Source organism: Quercus suber, unplaced genomic scaffold (genome assembly GCF_002906115.3).
Source record: "Quercus suber isolate HL8 unplaced genomic scaffold, Cork oak 2.0 scaffold_124, whole genome shotgun sequence".
NCBI lineage: Eukaryota > Viridiplantae > Streptophyta > Magnoliopsida > Fagales > Fagaceae > Quercus > Quercus suber.
The window spans coordinates 142341-162027 of record NW_027069588.1 but is presented as its reverse complement, the minus strand read 5'-3'; the positions used below and the strand labels follow the sequence as shown (position 1 = coordinate 162027).

General features: G+C 36.7%; 1 protein-coding gene across 1 annotated transcript in view; it reads right to left on the bottom strand.

The window, feature by feature from the left end:
• LOC112014043 (gamma-glutamyl hydrolase 2) overlaps positions 1-19687 on the bottom strand; it is a 53438-nt gene that overhangs the window by 16609 nt on the left and 17142 nt on the right. The window contains exons 3-5 of the mRNA XM_065775967.1: positions 10908-10997; positions 10070-10217; positions 7284-7324 (exon numbers count right to left, since the gene is read on the bottom strand). Coding sequence (XP_065632039.1) covers positions 7284-7324; positions 10070-10217; positions 10908-10997 — 279 coding nt within the window. The remainder of the gene's footprint in view (positions 1-7283; positions 7325-10069; positions 10218-10907; positions 10998-19687) is intronic.

Genomic DNA, 19687 nt, shown 5'->3' with positions numbered 1-19687 from the left:
CGATGTGAACCCCCTGTTACTGATTGGCTTGAGATGAAGGATGCACTCTTGAGGAATTATCTTGCTCCAACTTATAGGAGCTCCCTCTTTGAGGAATGGGATCGCCTAAAGCAAGGCACTACTCCTGTGGCTGAATATATAGAGAAATTCAAGGAATTCAAGAGGTGAATTAGAATAGTCAAGGAAGACGTTGTCACACTCAATAGGTTCAAGAAATGTTTAAATGCTAACCTACTAGGCAAGATTATCACCCAAGGAGCCACTACCTTAGTAGAAGCATATGACCTTGCTAGGAATTGTGAATTAGCATCCAAATTTATCTTTTGGCGACGTTCTGAGCTCCAGAGTGTCCCTACCAACCCTCAACCTTTTGGTAGCAAATCTAGACTTGCCTTACCCCCTCTTAAGGTTAACCCCAATAGCACCCCAATAGAAAAAGGGGACAAGGGAAAAGGTGTGGTCAATGAGCCTTCAAGATTAGGTTCTCACCTCTAATATTTCAAATTCAATGAGGTTGGACATATTCCAGCTAGATGTCCCTTTAGAACCCTTGTAATTCAAAAGGATGGTAAAAAGGTAGAAGATGTTAAGGAGCTTGTGTATGACCCAAATGTTGAAGAAATCCAAGATGTTGAGGTAGAATGGGAAGATGATCCTAGCTACCTTGCGTGTATTAGAGCCATCTCTCCCCAGGTTGATGATTTCAAGGACATCTTTGGTGTCCCTATAGTGAATATGGTTAGGTGTGCTTTGGCAGAACAGAGAGACACTGATGATTGGCGAAGGAGTGCCATCTTCCAAACTTACACCAAGTGTGGAGACATAACTTGCAAGGTTATTATAGATAGTAGGAGTTGTATTAATGCAGTGTCCTCTAACATTGTTTCCTACCTAGGCTTGAAATTGATCCCACGCCCTAACCCATATAAAGTTTCTTGGGTAGATACTTCCTCCATAGCCATAAAAGAAAGATGTGTTGTCCCACTTCAATTCCTCACCTACAAGGCTGAAATATGGAGTGACGTAATTCCCATGGACGTAGGGCATATTATCTTAGGTAGACCTTGGCTTTATGATTTGGATGTCACCCTTCATAGGTGATCTAATTCTTGCTCATTTATGTTTAAAGGTAAGAAAATTGTGCTCAATCATTTGAAACCCAAGCCAATCGACATGAGCAAGAAGAAAGAAGAACCAAAGGCAAAAGGCTTGAACATCATTAGCCTAAAGGCATTTGAAAGGGTAGCAGTTCAAGATCCATTATGTTTGCCTTAGTTGCTAAGGATCTTCATGGAGAGGCCCATGAGGAGCAACCTGAAGAAGTGAAGTTAGTGCTCCAAGAATTTAAGGATGTTTTCCTTGAGGAACTCCTCGATCATTTACCACCCATGTGTGACATACAACACGCCATAGATTTTGTGCCCGAAGCGACCCTACCAAACTTGCCTCAGTATAGAATGAACCTTACAGAGCATGCCGAGTTACAAAGGCAAGTAGAAGAACTACTTAGAAAGGGTTTTGTTTGTGAAAGTACGAGTCCTAGTGCAATCCCTGCACTCTTGACTCCAAAATAAGATGGAACTTGGAGGATGTGTGTTGATAGTCATGACATCAACAAGATCACTGTGAAATATCGTTTCCCTATCCCTCGATTGGATGACATGTTGGATATGATGGCTAGGGCAACAACCTTCTCAAAGATAGACTTGAAAAGCAGATATCATCAAATTAGGGTTCGTCTTGGTGATGAGTGGAATACTGCCTTCAAAACGAAAGATGGTTTATATGAGTGGCTAGTCATGCCTTTTGGATTGTCCAATGCTCCTAATACCTTTATGAGAGTGATGACTCAAGTGCTCAAGCCTTTTATGGGGAAATTCTTGGTTGTGTACTTTGATGATATCCACATTTATAGCAAATCTATGGAACAACACTTAGACCTCCTAACTCAAGTTTGTACTACCCTTACGAAGGAGAGTTTATATGGCAACCTCAAGAAGTGCTCTTTCTTTACTGATAAAGTCATCTTCCTAGGTTTCATAGTATCCTCAGAAGGAGTTTCTGTCGACCCCTAAAAGGTTCAAGCGATTGTGGATTGGCCCAAGCCCAAAAATATCCATGAAATTTGAAGCTTTCATGGGCTCATTTCCTTTTATCGCCAATTCATCAATGGGTTTAGTACCATTATGTCACCCATCACTGACTGCATGAAACAAGAGGAGTTTATTTGGACAAAAGCTGTTGCTAAGGCTTTCAATGCGTTTCCTTGATTTTACCAAGCCTTTTGAAGTGGAATGTGATGCCTCAGGTATTGGAATAGGGGGAACACTGAGTCAGGAGTGCCACCCAATTGCTTATTTTAGTGAGAAGTTGAATGATGTTAAGCAAAAGTACTCCTATGTATCCCTCGGTCTTCCGTGAGAGATTTCCTAGTTTGGGAGATACATGTGGGAGGCCTTACATGTCATTTTGGCCGAGACAAAACAATTGAGGAAGTGGAATGTCAATTCTATTGGCCTAGTCTTAAAAGGGGCGTTGCTAAGATAGTTGATCAGTGTCGTACATGTCAACTAGCCAAACATCGCAAGCAAAACACTGGCTTTTATACGCCTTTACCTGTGCCAAATCGCCTGTGGCAGGATATGAGTATGGACTTTGTGTTAGGTTTGCCCTGCACCTTTAGGAAGCATGATTCTATTCTAGTAGTTGTTGATCGCTTCTCTAAGATGGCTATTTCCTACATGTTCTCAGACCTCTGATGCTTTTAAGATTGCAAAGCTCTACTTTAATGAGATTGTCAAACTTTATGGTCTTCCCAAAACCATAGTGTCTGATAGGGATGTTCACTTCATGAGTTATTTTTGGATGACTTTGTGGCATTTAGTGGGCACCAAATTAAAATTTTCCACGGCATTTCATCCTCAAACTAATGGTCAAACTAAGGTATTTAACCGTAGTCTAGGCAATCTCCTTCAGTGTCTAATGGGTGAAGCCAATTAGAATTGGGATTCAATTCTTCCTACAACCTAACTTGTATATAATAACTCTGTTAATAAGTCTATAGGCGCTAGTCTTTTGAGGTTGTGCATGGGTATACACATAGGAAGTGCTTAGATCTTTTGCCCATGTCCCCACATGTTAGAATTTCTAAATCTACTGATGCATTTGCACGACATATTCATGATTTGCATAAAGAGATTCACAAAAAAATTCAGGTAAGTAATTCTCAATATAAAATTCATACTGAAACTCATCGATGTCATGCAAAGTTTCAGGTAGGCGATTATGTCATGATTTGGATTCGACCTAAACGGTTTCCCTTTAGGACCGTTAAGAAATTGCAGACTTGTAGTGCCAAACCATTCAAGGTATTGAAACGAATGGGCCCAAATGTATATGTAATTGACCTTTGTCATGATTATGGTATTAGCTCCTCCTTTAATATAGAGGATCTAGTTGCTTATAAAAGCCCTACAGTTATTTCTGGTCCCCCTTTTGATGAGCCTTTGCTTGATCCTATTGATGCCCCTATCCCTACCCCTTTACCCTTAAATCTTCCCTATGCACATAAAGAATCTATTGATACTATTTTAGAAGAACATATTGTTTTTACCAGGGATGGAGGAGTTCACCGTTTCCTAGTTCGGTGGTGAGGGAAACCAGATTCTGATTGCACATGGATTACTCAGGATGAGCTACATCGCCTGGATCCTGACTTGCTTGAGTACTATCAGAGCTCTTTAGATTTTCCCTCGGCGGGGTCGAGTTCTTCTCACCCAAGGGGAGTTGGTGCGGACACAAGGTGCAAGCCTCCAATTATACACATGTATAGGAGAAAGAACAAAAAGAAGACGGCCCAACCTGTTGCCTTATGGATGGAGCCTGTTAGTAATTGGGTTTGAGATAAAGCAAGCCCGAGCATTTAATAATTAAGGTTTCTTTATGCATTTTATTATTAGCTATTCAAGCACTTTTTCTAATTATTATAAGACAGTTTTGAGAATTTAAAAAAAAAAAAAAAATGTGTTTCTTTTACATTGGTGCCCACTCCAGTTTTGCTTGGTGCTGACTCCAAGCAACCCTTAGATGCTGATTTCTAAGGTTTAGTGTTGATTCTATTGTTGTTTATTTGTTCCATTGAAATAGTGTGGTTGTCCTACGCCACATGCTAACCACGTTTGCTATTCATTTCGATAACCATAGTTCTTTTCGGCTATCCAGATTGGACAACATTCCATTTTATTGTCAGCATGACTTACCATCACCTTAACAAGATGTCGTTCTTCAGTTGTAGTTTGTACGGGTCATCTTCTACAGGCGTTTGTTTCTAAACTGAGTTTTGGTTTTACATTGCATGATACTTACTACGTACAGTCTACGTATCTGTTGTCAACTTACGATCATGTAAAACACCAAAATTTACAATCACGTAGAATGTAACTAAATTCACACTTCAAATATATGGTTTGTAAACACTCATTTATTTTTAAACAAACATGACCATTATTTATTTTCCATGTCATGGTCTCAAGCTTACCAAACAAAGCAGCACTTGATTGGTAGTAAACTAAAAACAGATTCATATATTCTGAATAAGATATTTTGGTTGAGCTATATGGAAGCAAGATATCCTTTTATGCTACACTTTCATGATGTGTACCTCTGTCGATTGTAATTGATGACTTACAGAAGCTCATGAATTTTGCTATAAACTCTGTGGAAGATAATCCAAAAGAACTTCATTCAGAATATGTGAAATCAAGAGTGATGATTGGCTATTAAAGAGAAGCTCAATACTCATGTACTATAACCTCTATCTTCGTGACAAAAAAAAAAAAAAAAAAAATTCAGATGGGTTGGATTCAGCTGTGATTAATATATTAATGAGACCATAGTGCAAATTACCATATGAGACTAGAGGAATAATGTGATGTATGTATGTTCAAAATTGGCAATGGTTGATTTTCTTTTACCTTCAATCCTCATGAATTGATTAAGATTCATGGTCATTGGGTTAATTAGCCTTTTATCCATTTCCTTATGCATACCTTTATTATTTTCCCTCTGGACACAAGAAAACAAAATATCATTATCTTTTAGAATATATATATTAAAGAAAAAAAGTTTGGATATTCAAACGATGACAGTTTTTCTCTAAACCAGTTTAAGGAAATCTCCTTCAATCCCCTGAGTGGTAATTTAAAAGACAATCCACATGGCTCATTAAAAATGTCATAGGACTAAAATTAAAGTTCATGAAGATAGCCATTTCAACCATCAGGTAGTGAGTTGAAGAAAATTTCTTTTATACTTATTCAGAGATAAACTTTTTTTTTTTTAATTATTTTTAAAGAAACAAGAAGTGTCAATGAGTCTAGATTCATACTTTGTAATCACCATAGAGAGTGTCATTTCGGTTCTGTAATTCTATACGTACAAGCTTCTTCAGTTCTACTACCAGAGACTGCATATGAAGATAATTTCCTCAGGATGATATAAGCCTTATTGATTGGTTCCAATACAGTTGCATGAAATTGAAAGAACATTCTTACCTCGAATATGAAATCCCGGGATACATTATGCTCGCTCAGATTTTGAAGTTTCCCACTTATAATATATAGCCTATATATGAAAGGAATGCTCATTCTCTTAGAACTTGATAAGAGATCTCAGCTTGCAAAATGCAGTTGCAAATTTTAATTTTTAATTACAAGATGCATCAAACAAGCAATAGCTCTAGAGGCTAGAACCACAAATTTTTTTACAAAATATTTTACAACTGCTAAAATGACAAGTTATTAATGATAGATGATCAAGTAATAACATTGATGGGTTTAGATGAAAATTAATAGAAATTTGTCAACTCAATTATTGTAAAAAATGTTGTCCTGTAACACTTCTCTTAAACAAATTAGGCTACAGAATTTCAATATAGACAAGTTTGGACCAATTGTAATGTGATCATTTGGAATTTGTAACATTTTAAACTATTTTGGTCAAATTGTCTTCCACAACAAGCACAATGGAGTTTATTCTAATATAAACGAAATATGATGATAAAATAGCTTACTGTCTTGGGCTTTGCTCTTCAATTATATTCCTAGCAATATTTGCAATACCATCTTTCCATCCAGTCAAAATTTCATGGTCTTCTTTAAAGGGATAACCGCAAGTATAATGTTAGGAAACAGGCAAATTAGATATAGGTAAGAGGATAGGCAAGGCAAATGTGAAAGAAAAGAGAAGAGAAGAAAAGAAAATAAAAATCCAAAATATTGAATGGTTACCATATTAGTGTTACCTATCTCTCCAAGTGGCCTCAAATGAACGAATGGCTTGGCGGAGGTTTTTTTTTTTTTTTTTTTTTTTGACATCTCAGCAATCTTTTCAGCTAATGGATGTTGCAGTTCTATGCCTTCTTTGATGTAGGACAACTAGAACAAAACTGAAACAACAATAAAATAAATGAATATGACCTAGAAGTCAGCATCTAGGCCTTACTTGGAGTTAGCACCAAGCATGGAAACCACTAGGAGTCAGCACCTAGGGTAGACCTGGAGTCAGCACCAGACCAAAGAAAGACCAAACGACCATTTTTCATTAATCAAAATATCTACTAACTCCTCAAAGGGTACAATAGGTTGCTTATAAAGGATTGCTAAACCCTAGTTCTAATTGACTTGGAAACCCTAATTGCCTTATTACAAAAATAACTTTACTTCTAAATTAAAATACTAATAGCCCAATAAACTAATAGGACCTAAAACGTAAAAATACAATTGACTTGCAAACATAAATAATACTAAATAATAATCTTCTTGCGTTTCCCACATCATTCTCCTCTAATTGGAGAAAACTCGACCTCAAGTTCTAAAGCGTTAAAGGATTAGGATGCTGACAAGTAATACTTGCTTCAAGTCTGGAATCACCCTAGGGAGTATAGAGAAAAGAAAAACCTTGAATTCCACCACGTTAAACTCTTTTGGAATAACAAAATCAATGTGTGGAATCAACATAATCTTATCTTGAACCATTGGGAGCACTATGTTATCCACTTTCTCCACTTTAGCAAGCTGCTTGTCTTCATACACCATAGAAGACTAATCAAAAGAAGATTCATTAGCTTCCAATATCACATCATGTGCACCCTCTAACATAATACTATCTTTAGACACCATCTTTTCACCTTACTACTCTTCAATAAATTCATTTCCTTGCACGCATGTTAAAGCAACACTTGTCGAGGCATGTACGTTTGTGTTTACATTAGGCTTTGGTGTTGCTGGATGATTCTCCACGACCAAGATATCATCATCAATGTTGTCTTCTATTGGGGCAACAATAAGTTCATTGTGATCAAGTATTCTTGGTTTCCCAATTGAATTGGATTGAGTTTTCTTTTGCTTCATCTGAGCAATCTTGTCTTGAACATCTTTCATGAGCTTTATAGATAATTCCTTTAATTCCTTGGTAGATAATTCCTTGATAGATTGTTCAAAAGTGCGTTGAGGACATGAAATGGGATGAGGATGAGGATTCATCGTATTTGCTTCAACTTGAAAAGTACCACACTGAGATTGGGGTAAATACTTAGCTCAATAGTATGGTAACAAATACTCATCACAAAACTTTTTTTTCATATCTTCTCACACACTAATGGCACTTTCATACCTTGTATAGCGGAAATATTTAAGATTCTCCCAAAACCTTTGTGCTTTACCTCTTAACTTCAACTTGGCATACCTAACCTTTTTGTTATTTGCAAAATTTGCTTACTCAAAGAATTGCTCCATCCCATTCATCCAGTTGACAAAATCTCGTGGATAAGTGTTACAACCATCAAAATAAGGTGCTTCTAATATTACTATGATTCTCTAAAATAGTGCTTCAACAAATAGTTGGCAATTGGAACAAGAACCTGGGTTGCTGTGATGTTCTTTGGACAGATATTTGCTGGGACTGGGCTGGTTGACAGGTTTGGATTTCATGGGCTGGGTCTTGTATTTTTTTTTTTTAAAAAAAAACTGGTGTTGTAAAATGTGGGCTTTGGGCTTGTTAACAAATGGGTTGGGCAAGGGTTTGTTTATGTTACTAGTGGTGGTGGCGATATGGCTTGCGTGAGAGTGTACAGTGAGTTTGTTGTTTTGACTAGGTCAGGTAGTTTAATGGGTTTCAATTTGAGTTCTTTATTTCAAATGGGCCGAGTCAAGTTGTTCTTAGTGGGAAAACACTGTGGGGTTGTAAATAAAAACTAATCCGGAAGAGTTTGAATAGAAAATAAGGTGCTTGGTTTTTTTTTTTTTTTTTTTTTTTTTTTTAAAAAAAAATTAAATAAAAGGCTAGATTTTGTTACCTTTGAGATGGAATCGCTAGTTTATGGAGGGATTGCGAAGGCATGGTGCTAGGCCATTGAGGGTCACGGTGGTGCAATATCAAGAAGACGATGGTGGTGGGTCTCATTGTGGTGCGATCTGACAGATGAGGGATGGCAGCATTGGCTATCCAATGGGTGGTGGCGCACAAGGAAACTTCTTGAAAGAACTTGACCAGATCTAGCCGTGGGGTTTGTTAGGTAGCCTTCTAGTGGCAGAAAAAATATGGTGAATGGAGTTTTTTATTTTTATTTTTATTTTTTTGTGATATTTTTCCTGGTTCTGGATTGACTTGCGATGATGCTTCAAACAAATTGGTGTTTGCTCTGATACCAAATATGATGCAGGACAACTAGAACAAAACTGAAACAACAATAAAATAAAGGGATATGACTTAAGAGTCAGCATCTAGGCCTTGCTTGGAGCCAGCACCTAGGGTGGACCTAGAGTCAGCACCAGACTAAGGAAAGACCAAACGGTCATTTTTTTCATTCATCAAAATATCAAAAAACTCCTCAAGGGGTACAATAGGTTGCTTATAAAAGATTACTAAACCCTAGTTCTAATTGGATAGGAAACCCTAATTGCCTTATTAAAAAAATAACCTTGCTTCTAAATTAAAATACTAATAACCCAATAAACTAATAGGACCTAAAACATAAAAAATACAATTGACTTGTAAACATAAATAATACTAAATAATAATTTCCTTGCGTCTCCCGCATCACTCACTTTCCCTAAAATGAGTCAAAGGTGAGAAAGGCCTATGTAAGATTTGGTCTAGCTTTTGGCCTAAGTAGTTTTTAATTTTATTCTTCTACTACTTACAACATTTTTTTTTCAGCATCTCCATCTTCTAGCAACAACTTTGAATGTATATAATTTTTTTTGATAAGTAAAAGTTTATTGATCTCAAAAAAATGGAACACCCTAGTACACAGGGAGTGTACAAGGGGTCAAACAATCAAGAACAAAAATTACAAGAATCTAAGAAATCAAGAATGGATAAAAAGGATTGGTTCCACAATGCAGCCAACCAATCTATTAAAGTTCTAAAGAAAAATAGCTTCAAGTCTAATATGGATCTCTCCTTATCTTCAAAACACCGACTATTTCTCTCCCTCCAAAGGCACCACAATAAGCAATGGGGAACCATAAGCCATATATACCCATTTCGATGACGGCCACAACTACCTTGCCAACATGCTAGAAGCCCCAGTATAGATTGCAGCATAACCCAGCTCACAACAAACAACCCGAACACCATAGCCCACATATCCATTGCAACCGGACAATGAAGAAAAAGATGATCAACCGATTCCCCATTACACTTGCACATGTAGGACCAGTCTAATATCCAAACTTTCCTTCTTCGTAAATTGTCAATCATTAAGCATTTCCCTAAAGCAATAGTCCAAACAAAGAAAGCTACTCGAGAAGGAATCTTCTACTTCCAAATGCTTTTCCAAGGAAAGCAATAGTCATTAGAGCCCACTAAGAGATTGTTAATCCCTAACCATGAAGCCCTTCTCTCTAACAGATTCTCTGCAAAATTTCTTAATTTTTTGTCAATTCTTTGCAAATCTTTTACTTCTCAATTCTTTATATTACCCCTTTTTCTTCTAACAGTTTCAAGAAAATGCTAACATTAATATGCTTATAGTCATTATACATATGGAAAATGCTAAAACCCTTACTGAGTTTTAACATATCTATATCAGTTGGCAGATATAATATAAAAATTATATACCTTTGAAACACAGTTCCTTCAATATGTGTGTTTTCCATAAATTGAAGAGTAGATGCCTGATCTGTTGCATTAAATGCTTCAAGAATATTATGGTCCTATTATCAAGAAAAGAAATATCATAAAATAAAAACATATCCTTTGAAAAGAATTGTTGAAACTTCCAAAATTTACAAATCAAATCAACAAAAGATGGAACAAAATTTATTCCATTTTTCATCATGAATGCAAATCAAAGTCTACCCACCCATCCAAGGATGATAACTAGTAGTCTTAAATGCCAAAAGGACCACAGCCACTGATTTTGTAAACCAACATAAGCCACAAAGTAGTAAATAACAAATGGGTAAAACTTAGGTACGATTCCCTAAGGTGCAGTACATTAGCTTTGCCAATTAAATTATCTAATTGTCCTTAGAATAGATAAAATTGTTCACGTTTTATTGGTCAATGCAATCATGTATTTGAATTTAATTGGAGAACTTAACGTACCAGACCTAAGGAACTCATAAAAAATTACTAGTAAACAGTCTGCCCATGTGAGGTTAACCACTTGATAACACATATAGGTATTCCTTAAAAACAACACATCACATAATTCTACTCTCGTCAAAAATTTAATAACTTGAATCGCCAACAATGATAAACGAAATTGACTAAATTGACTATTCTGACACTGAACATCACTAAGGGTAAAAAAGAAAAAATAAAAGGATATGCTACTTTAACGAATACAGACAAAAAATAATTTGCAAAATTTATACAAATCATGAGAAAGGATAGACTACCTTGCTGATGATCATCGTTAATATCTCAAAACCTAGGCATATGGCATATAATGGGAAATGGTCACCAGCATCATTCCTCTCTAACGCTATCTGCATAAACAGATAAAAGATAGGTCATTGACTCACTGTAAGAGAAATCCATAAATAACACTTAGAAATAACACATCCTTTTATTTTCTTAATAACTTTAAAATGTAAAAAGTTCATAGGTAAAAAGAGAATCTTAGCATGCACTTTATTTCATTGGTATTTGATGAATTAGTCATCAAGCAAATCAGATGTATATTTTGTATTTGTAAATTAAGAATTAATGAACCAACCATAATTACCATTTCAGAAACGGAAAAAGGAAGAACTAGCAAAATTGAACCCTAACTTGAGGACAAAATTGGACCCGAACCCAAGATTTTGAACCCTAAGGGAAAATGGGTGGTTTGGTCAACCCACAACCCAAATTGACCCTAAAGGTTATATGAAAAATCAATTTTCTGATATCTTGTTGATGGCAAGTGATCTCTTAAGCATTCCTATAAGTGCGGTTGCTTTTGAATCAACCTTTAGCACTGGAGGTAAAAATTTTACTCGGTATCATTCTTGTCTTTTGCCCAAGAACGTGGAAGCTTTAATTTGCACTCAAATTTGGTTATATGGATTTAAAGGTAGCATTTAATACATTTATAGAATAGTCACAGTTCTAAAATTTTAGTTCTTTATTGACTCTTTATATTATATACTAAATATCTAAATTATATATATGTAAATCTGAATTCTTATTTATTTATTTATTTTTTTAATGAATGAAAATGATCAAAATTTTGTATTGTAAATGAAAATGCTAGCGAAATTAGTCACTAACTTAAGATGCAATTCTCAAGTATGAGTATTTCACTGCTAGATCTACTACTGACATTGAGTAGATTGAGGTACAATTCATATTAAATATTTACTTATTTTCTTTGCCTAATTTGCTATGTTTTATTCTTAAAGCTTTATTCTTTTACTTATCTTTCTAGGTAATTTAAATTTATAATTTTTTACATGCAACAAGTGCACCTGAGGAGGTTGATACTAATCCTAAGATTACACAAAAGATTTTATGTAATATTTAAATTTTATCTATTAGTATTTTTCTATTTGTTCTCTTATTTGTATTGAAAGGATTACAAAAACAATATGATCATATTTTATTATTACTATATTTTGCATGTAAAAAATACAGGTCTTCCCAAACCCGATTGACCCAACTGTTATGCAACCCGTTAGGACAAACAGTTTTTTATCCAAACTTGATCTTTTCCATTTGCTATGTTTGGAAAAAGAAGAAGACATGAGATGAAATTGAGAATGTGTGTTAGGTTAGCTGGTAAAGTCCGTACTTATTGTACAAGATGTCCAAACCAAATCCTGCTTGCAGCAAGGGAGGAGGTTTTTATAGAAGAGCAACTACTACTTAGGCAGCAATGGGAAATCAAGTGGACTACAAAAGGGGTCTTGCAGGGGGTTGGGGGGGAATTAAAATAAAAAGGTGCGAAGGTGCTTTATGGTGTTTTCCTATTGACTGCATGGAAGAACCAATACAACATTTGATTATTTTCTTTGAAATAATCACATATACTTCAAATAGCCGCAACAGTGAACAATATGTTGAGAAAGAAAGTTGTCTACGAGAAATCATTATTGTTGATTGGTTGTACAGTTCCTCCATAACTTAACAGTTTCAGGTTTGAAAAACTGTGGTTTACTTTACAAAGTTTAGACTGCTTCCCACACTTGGACAGTGTCTTTTTTTTTTTTTTTTTTTTTGTTACATTAAAGTGATTTTGAGACACAACGTACACAACACTTCTTTATGTATTTATAATCGAAATACAAGCAACGTAATCATTCACTCAACTCAGCGTTACCATTCAGTCTTGTTTAAATCAATATTCAGAAAAATAAATAAAGCATGGGCTATGCCTGAATTAATTTGAAGGAGAAGATTTCTATCCAAACCAACTTAAGTTAGGTTGTAGATATCCCCATCCAAACCATACGAACCCCTCCTTCCCAAGAAAAAATAAATTTAGCCAAAGGTGAAAGGTGACCCTAAGGCACCAAAGTCCTTGTATCACTTGAGGCGTGAGGCACCAAAAAGATGCTTGAGTGAAGCAAGGCACAAAACTATAAATATAGTTAATATACATATAATGAACTCAAATCATATGTATCTGATACTTATTAAGCACACTTTGAATTTTTCAATCTACTAGAAGGCTCTATTAACAGGTCGAGCCTTGGGGAGATAGCAAGTGTCTTGCACCAAAAACAACAAGTCTCGGGTTTGAGTTCAGAAATCAGCCTCTCCAAAAATATAAATTAATAATAAAAAATAATAAATTTGAGCGTAACGCCATATGATTTCATAGATTCACTACTGATTGTTAAATGAACTGTTAAGTATATTACCAATATACCCATTCTTTCTTATTTTGATAGGTAATAAGAAAAATATTGTTAAAAATAAAAAGGAAGAAAAATACAGGGTGTTCACGATGGTGAACAACAAAAGACAACAAAAAACACAAAAAGCATAGAAATCAAGAATCTATTCTAAGGGAAGAAATAAACTCCGTGATAGAAGAACAAGTCAAGAGACCCCAACACCTAGACCAATCAAAGAGAGTCTGCTAGCACAAGTCTTGCAACTGAACCAACGCATTCTCAGTATTCTCGAAAGGGCGATAGTTCTGTTCCATCCAAATGATCCACATCAAACATCCTGGGACCAAATTCCAGATATTGGAATTATGTTTCCCAACCCATTGCCGCCAACAAAATAATAAGCTAGCTATAGACCCTACTGACATGACCCAATGAATCCCAAAGATATGAAGCATATGCACCCACAAAGTATGAACCGTAGGACAAAAAAAGGAGATGGACCAAATTTTCCTCATTGCAACCACACATACAACACCGATTTGCTAGAGAGAGACCCCGAAGCATAAGATTACCCAATGCAAGAATCTGAGAATGAGCTACTATCTACATAAAGAAAGCCACCCTTTTAAGAACCTTTACTTTCCAAATGCCTTTCTAAGGAAATAAAGACGTAAGAGCATCCTGAATCCCCTAATTCCCAGTCATGAAAATCCCTATTAAATCTCAAGTTCCAAACTCTATCAGTCCCATTTGTTTGAACCAAAACCTCAAAAATACAAGTTTCCTTATTATCCAAACACGCATATAACTTCGGATAGAGGATAATTAATGGATTATCACCAACCCACCTATCATGCCAAAACCAGATACAAGTACCATCACCTACCATGAAAGCCAAATGCTTAGAAAAACTCTCCCACCTTCATTGATACTTCGCCATAGACCACAACCATGTGCCCTCTTGCATACTTAGTACTCCACCCCCCTTTGCCCTCTCCATATTTAGTAGCAATAACTCTCAACCATAGATGAGTAACTTCATTGCCAAACCTCCATAACCATTTCCCATTTCCCTAATAATGCTTGATTAAAACAATATACCCATTTTTTCTCTTTACAAGCTTGTGTATTATTCTTCATTAATACAATTGACTTATAATAAAAATTAATAAATAAATAAATAATAAAAAAAGAGGAAAAAAGAAATCACAGCCAGGCTCTTTTTGGAGTGTATGAGATAAAGAAGCAATCAATCAGTAGTAGAATCACAATTATTCTCAAATAAGAAAATTAAGACAAAAAGGAAAATGAGTGTTCCCACCCTGAGAAGGGTGATTTTAATGGGGGTTTTGCAGAGGATGAAATGGAGCCATCGGATTGGGTGAGAAAGATGGTCAAGGGTTTTGGTAAGTATGTGGGTTTTTCTATTTCCTCCTGTGTGAGTTAGTGTACTGCTTTCTTTCAACAAATTAGGAGAGCCTGGGAGGAACAAGCTTTTGTTGCAAGCCCACATTGGGGGAGAAATTCAAATCAAAAGGGTATGAGGGAATTAAGTAATTTAATTTCCACTATTAGTTATGATGGGCAGCCTAGTAGAAATACTAGAGGCAATTTGAAATCCATTGGGATGGGCTTTGGTCATTGTTCATGACTTTGAAACTCCTATCATGGAATGTGAGGGGTTTAAACAATCCTCATAAGAGGGATATTGTGAAGGATTTACTTGAGGAGTGGAAGAGTGCTGTTGTTTTTCTTCAAGAAACTAAACTAGATAGTACCATCTCTACCATTGTAAAAAGTCTATGTGGCAGGCCCTTTGTAGACTGGGTAGCTTTGGATGCCATTCACACAGTTGGGGTGTACTGTTGATGTGGGATAGAAAGGTGTTTGAGAAATTTGAATGTGGTAGATTTTCAGTTTTTGTTTAGTTGAAGAGTGTGGTGGATGGCTTTGAATGGGTTCAAGGGTGTATGGACTGAATGATGAATAGCTTAGGGATGCGTTCTAGTCAGAACTTGATAGTGTGAGATCACAGTGGGATTTGGATTGGTGCTTGTTTGGTGATTTCAACATTATTACAGCAAAGAGAATTGGGTGTTCTTAGTTCAATCCAGCCATGTTTAAATTCTCAGATTTTATTGAGAAATGCCTTTTGATCAATTTGCCTTTGGTGGGGGTGAATATACGTGGTTTCGTGACTGTTAACCCTTCCATGTCCAGAATTGCTAGACTTCTGGTGTCAGTAGATTGGAAGACACATTTCTTAGATGTGACCTGAAGGCTTCTTCCTCGGGTGGTGTCGGATCATTATCCTCTTCTTGTGGAGGTAGGAAGCATGTTGAGGGGGATCTTGTAAAAAATCATGTTGATGGAGGATATCAGTTGGAGACAAATATCCCGGATGTTGTGGTTTAAGGGGATAAATACACAAAGTTCATTCACAGGCTTGCAAACTCTCATCATCACAAATGACACCATTGGGACATCGGTGGTGGAGGGGGAGGTGATCACTAACGAGGATAAAATCAACACGACGATAGTGGATTATTATCAAGCCTTATTCTCGGAGCCGGGAGTCCGATGGCCTCCATTGGATGGGTTAGAGTTTTCTGCTATAGAGAATGAAGACTCTTGCTGGTTGGAATTTACAAGGATGAGGTGTATGAAGCAATCTCTAATATGAATGGAGATAAAGCAACTAGTCTGGATGGTTTCACAATAGCTTTTTTCTAGCATTGTTAGGGCATTTTATAGGCGGATATTATGGAGGTTTTCCACTATTTCCATGCACATAGAGCTTTTGAGAAGAGTCTCAATGCTACTTTTATTTCTCTTATTCCAAGAAAAAATCTAGGGCTGTGGAGATCAAGGACATTGGTCCCATTAGCCTCCATCTCAATGCTACTTTTATTTCTCTTCCAAAAAAACCTAGGGCTATAGAGATCAAGGACTTTGGTCCTGTTAGCCTTATCACTTGGGTCTACAAGATTCTGGTACAAGTGCTAGCGAACAAGTTAAATATGGTGTTGGATATGTGGTGTCAAAACTCCAAAATGCCTTTGTAGGAAGAAGATAGATTCTAGGTTCTTTGTTGATTGCTAACAAAAGTTTAGATAGTCGCCTAATGTCCAGCATACCGAAGGTGTTATTCAAGCTAGCTAGATTTGGAGAAGGCATACAAGCATATGCATTGGAATGTCCTATTACATATGCTATGATGTTATGGTTTCGCCCCTAGACAAAGGCAGTGGATTTATTCATGTCTTTCCATAGTCCATTTTGATGTGCCTGTGAATGGCAACCCCTCAGGTTTCTTTCATAGCTTAAGGGGATTGAGACAATGAGACCCTTTGTCCCCCTTTTTTTGTTCACCATCATAAGGCAGGATGTTAGAGAGAGTAGGGAGGGGCAATTATATATCAGGTTTTTCAATTGATGGCCACTCCACTAGTCAGTTAGTCATATCTCATCTTCTCTTCGCAAACAATACTTTGATTTTTTGTGGGGCGGATACAAAGCAATTTGGCACTTGAAAGCTGTATTTACTTGGTATCAAATTATCTATGGGTTGAAGATTAATTTGGGGAAATCCTAATTGGTTCTAGTTGGTGATGTTCCTAATATGGAGGTTTTGGTTGGTATATTGAGTTGCAAGTTAGCTCAATTACCATGACATAACTGGGTCTCCCTTTAGACTCTACTTTCAAAGCAAAAACTATATGGAATGGTGTGCTAGAGAAGATGGAGAGGTGCCTCGTTGGTTGGAAGAGAATGTATCTATCTAAATGGGGTCAAATCCTGTTGATCAAGAGCCCCCATCCAACCTTACTACATACTTCTTAACCATGTTTCCTATCCTGTTAAGTGTAGCTTAGCGTATTAAAAAAATTAAATTACAACAAGATTCTTTGTGGGGAGGGATAGGAGACGAGTTTAAGTTTCATCTAATCAATTGGAGAAGAGTTTTTGATCCAATTAAAAATGGGTGGACAAAGCATTCAGTTTGGTCATCTTAATCAGGCTTTACTTAGGAAATTGGTTGTGGAAGTTGCTACGGAAACGGATGCTTCGTGGAGAAGAGTAGTGGATGCTCAATATGGCAATATGGGGATTGGGGGGGGGGGGGGGGGGGGGGGGGGGGGGGGGGGGTGCTCTAATGATGTGCAAGGGACATATGGAGTTGGCCTTCGGAAGAATATTAGGAAGGGATGGGACAATTTCCATCGTTTGGTCTACTTTAAGGCAAGGGATGGCTCCTTTATTAAATTCTGTCTTGATCCTTGGTGTGGGAAAATTCCCCTAAAAGACAACTTCCTAGATATATATGGTATTTCTTGCAATAAGGATGCTTCAGTGGCTGAGCTATTATCTCTCTTAGGGGATAATTTACATTGGAAGGTCAACTTTGCTCAACTGGTACAAGATTGGGAGTTGGGAGTCAGTTGCCTCCTTTTTTGATCTGATCTACTCTAGTCTAGTGAGTGGGAATGCAGTAGAGAAGATATGCTAGAGACAATATTAGATCCTTTTATAAGGTATTACATTCTGTACAAAGTTTGGTGTTTGGAGACTTGGGCTCCAAAAAACATTAGTCCTTGTCATGTGCAATGCATATGACTCACTTAAACCAACTAAGTGAGCCATGCACATGACGAGACACATGTCATCTTCTTACTAGTGGTAGGAGCCCAAGCCTCCAAACATGTTTGGAGCTAAACATTTTCCTTACATTCCACTCCCCAATCTCCTTTTCCTTAAAAAGCTTAATAAAAACCAAAAGTGCCAACAAAGGTTTATTACCCATCCAAAAAAAAGGGTGGCAGCAAAGGTTTGTTTCTTCTTTTGGACTGCAACTTCGGGGAAAATTTTAATAACCGATAATTTGTAGAAGCGTCAGGTAGTGGTGATTGATCGGTGCTGCATTTGTAAGAAAGACAGGGACTCTATTGACCATTTACTTACACTCTACCCCATGGCTAAAGAATTGTGAAATTCGGTATTTATGTTATTTGGGGTTCAATGGGTTATGTCGAGACGTGTTATTTTTCTTTGTTTTTTGATAAGTAATAAAATATATATCAGAAAAATGAGTTACCCAAGTATGCAGAAAATATACCAGGTAAACAATCAGTTACAAAAATTGCATAAATCTAATAAATCAAAAATAGAAAATAATGAAAGATTTTTCAAGGCAGAAAGCGAGTCCAAAAAGATTTTGAAAAAGAGTATCTTTAAACTCCAGTTATGTCTTTCCCCCTCCAAATGCACCACATCAAGCAATGGGGATAATCATCCAAACATGAACATTCCAATGACAACCAAATCAACCTTGCCAACACACTAAAAGCTCAACAACAAATTTTGGCATCACCCAATCAACTCCAACAAAAAAAACCCAAAATCATAGACAACAGGTTTGAAGCAATAGGGCAATGTAGCAAAAGGTGATCAACAAATTCACCATTACATTTGCACATATAACATCAATCAGTAATCCTTACCATTTTCTTCCTTAAATTGTTAATTGCCAAAATTTTACCCAAAGTTGCAGCCCATATAAAGAAGCTACTCTCAAAGGGACCTTTGATCTCCAAATGATTTTCCAAGGGAAAGGATGATCACTAGGAATTCGGCAATAAACACCGACCTTGAAGCCTTTTTCTGGTTTGGCTTCCAGCACATCTCATCCTCCCCAATCCCACTAATTGCCGTACCATAAATGCTATCCATGAAGGTCTTCAAGGACTCCAATTCCCAGTCTCATACAAAGTGTAGATCCCTGTGAATAATCCCATTGGGAAACTGCATAAAATCAGCCACACCTGCCTCATTATTGCGGCTAATTCTAACTAACTCGGGGTAACATATAGCAAGAGAAGTCTCCCCACACCACCGATCTTGCCAAAACTTCACTCGTGTTTCATCTCCAACCTCATATTGAAGGTGACATGACAAAGAAGGCTAACCCAGTCTAACAATTCTCCATAGACTAACTCCATAAGGGCCAAGAACTAAACTAGTACACTACCCCCCCCCTTTTTTTTTTCACCACCATACTTGATCTAAATCACTCTTCTCCAAAGAGCATCCCTCTCAAGACCATAAAGCCACAACCATTTCCCCAACAAAGCTTCGTTAAATTCAATCTAGTTAAATGGGCGACTGTTTGTACTCATCTTTCTTCTCCCCCCATACCACCCCATAAAAAATTCCGTTGGAGCTTTTCAATCGATTAGCCACATCTGCGGGAATAGGAAATAAAAAGATAAAGTAGGTAGGCAAGCTCAACAGAGCACTCTTAATTAAAGTGACTCTTCCTCCCTTTGATAAATATATAAACATTTCTTTCCATCCTC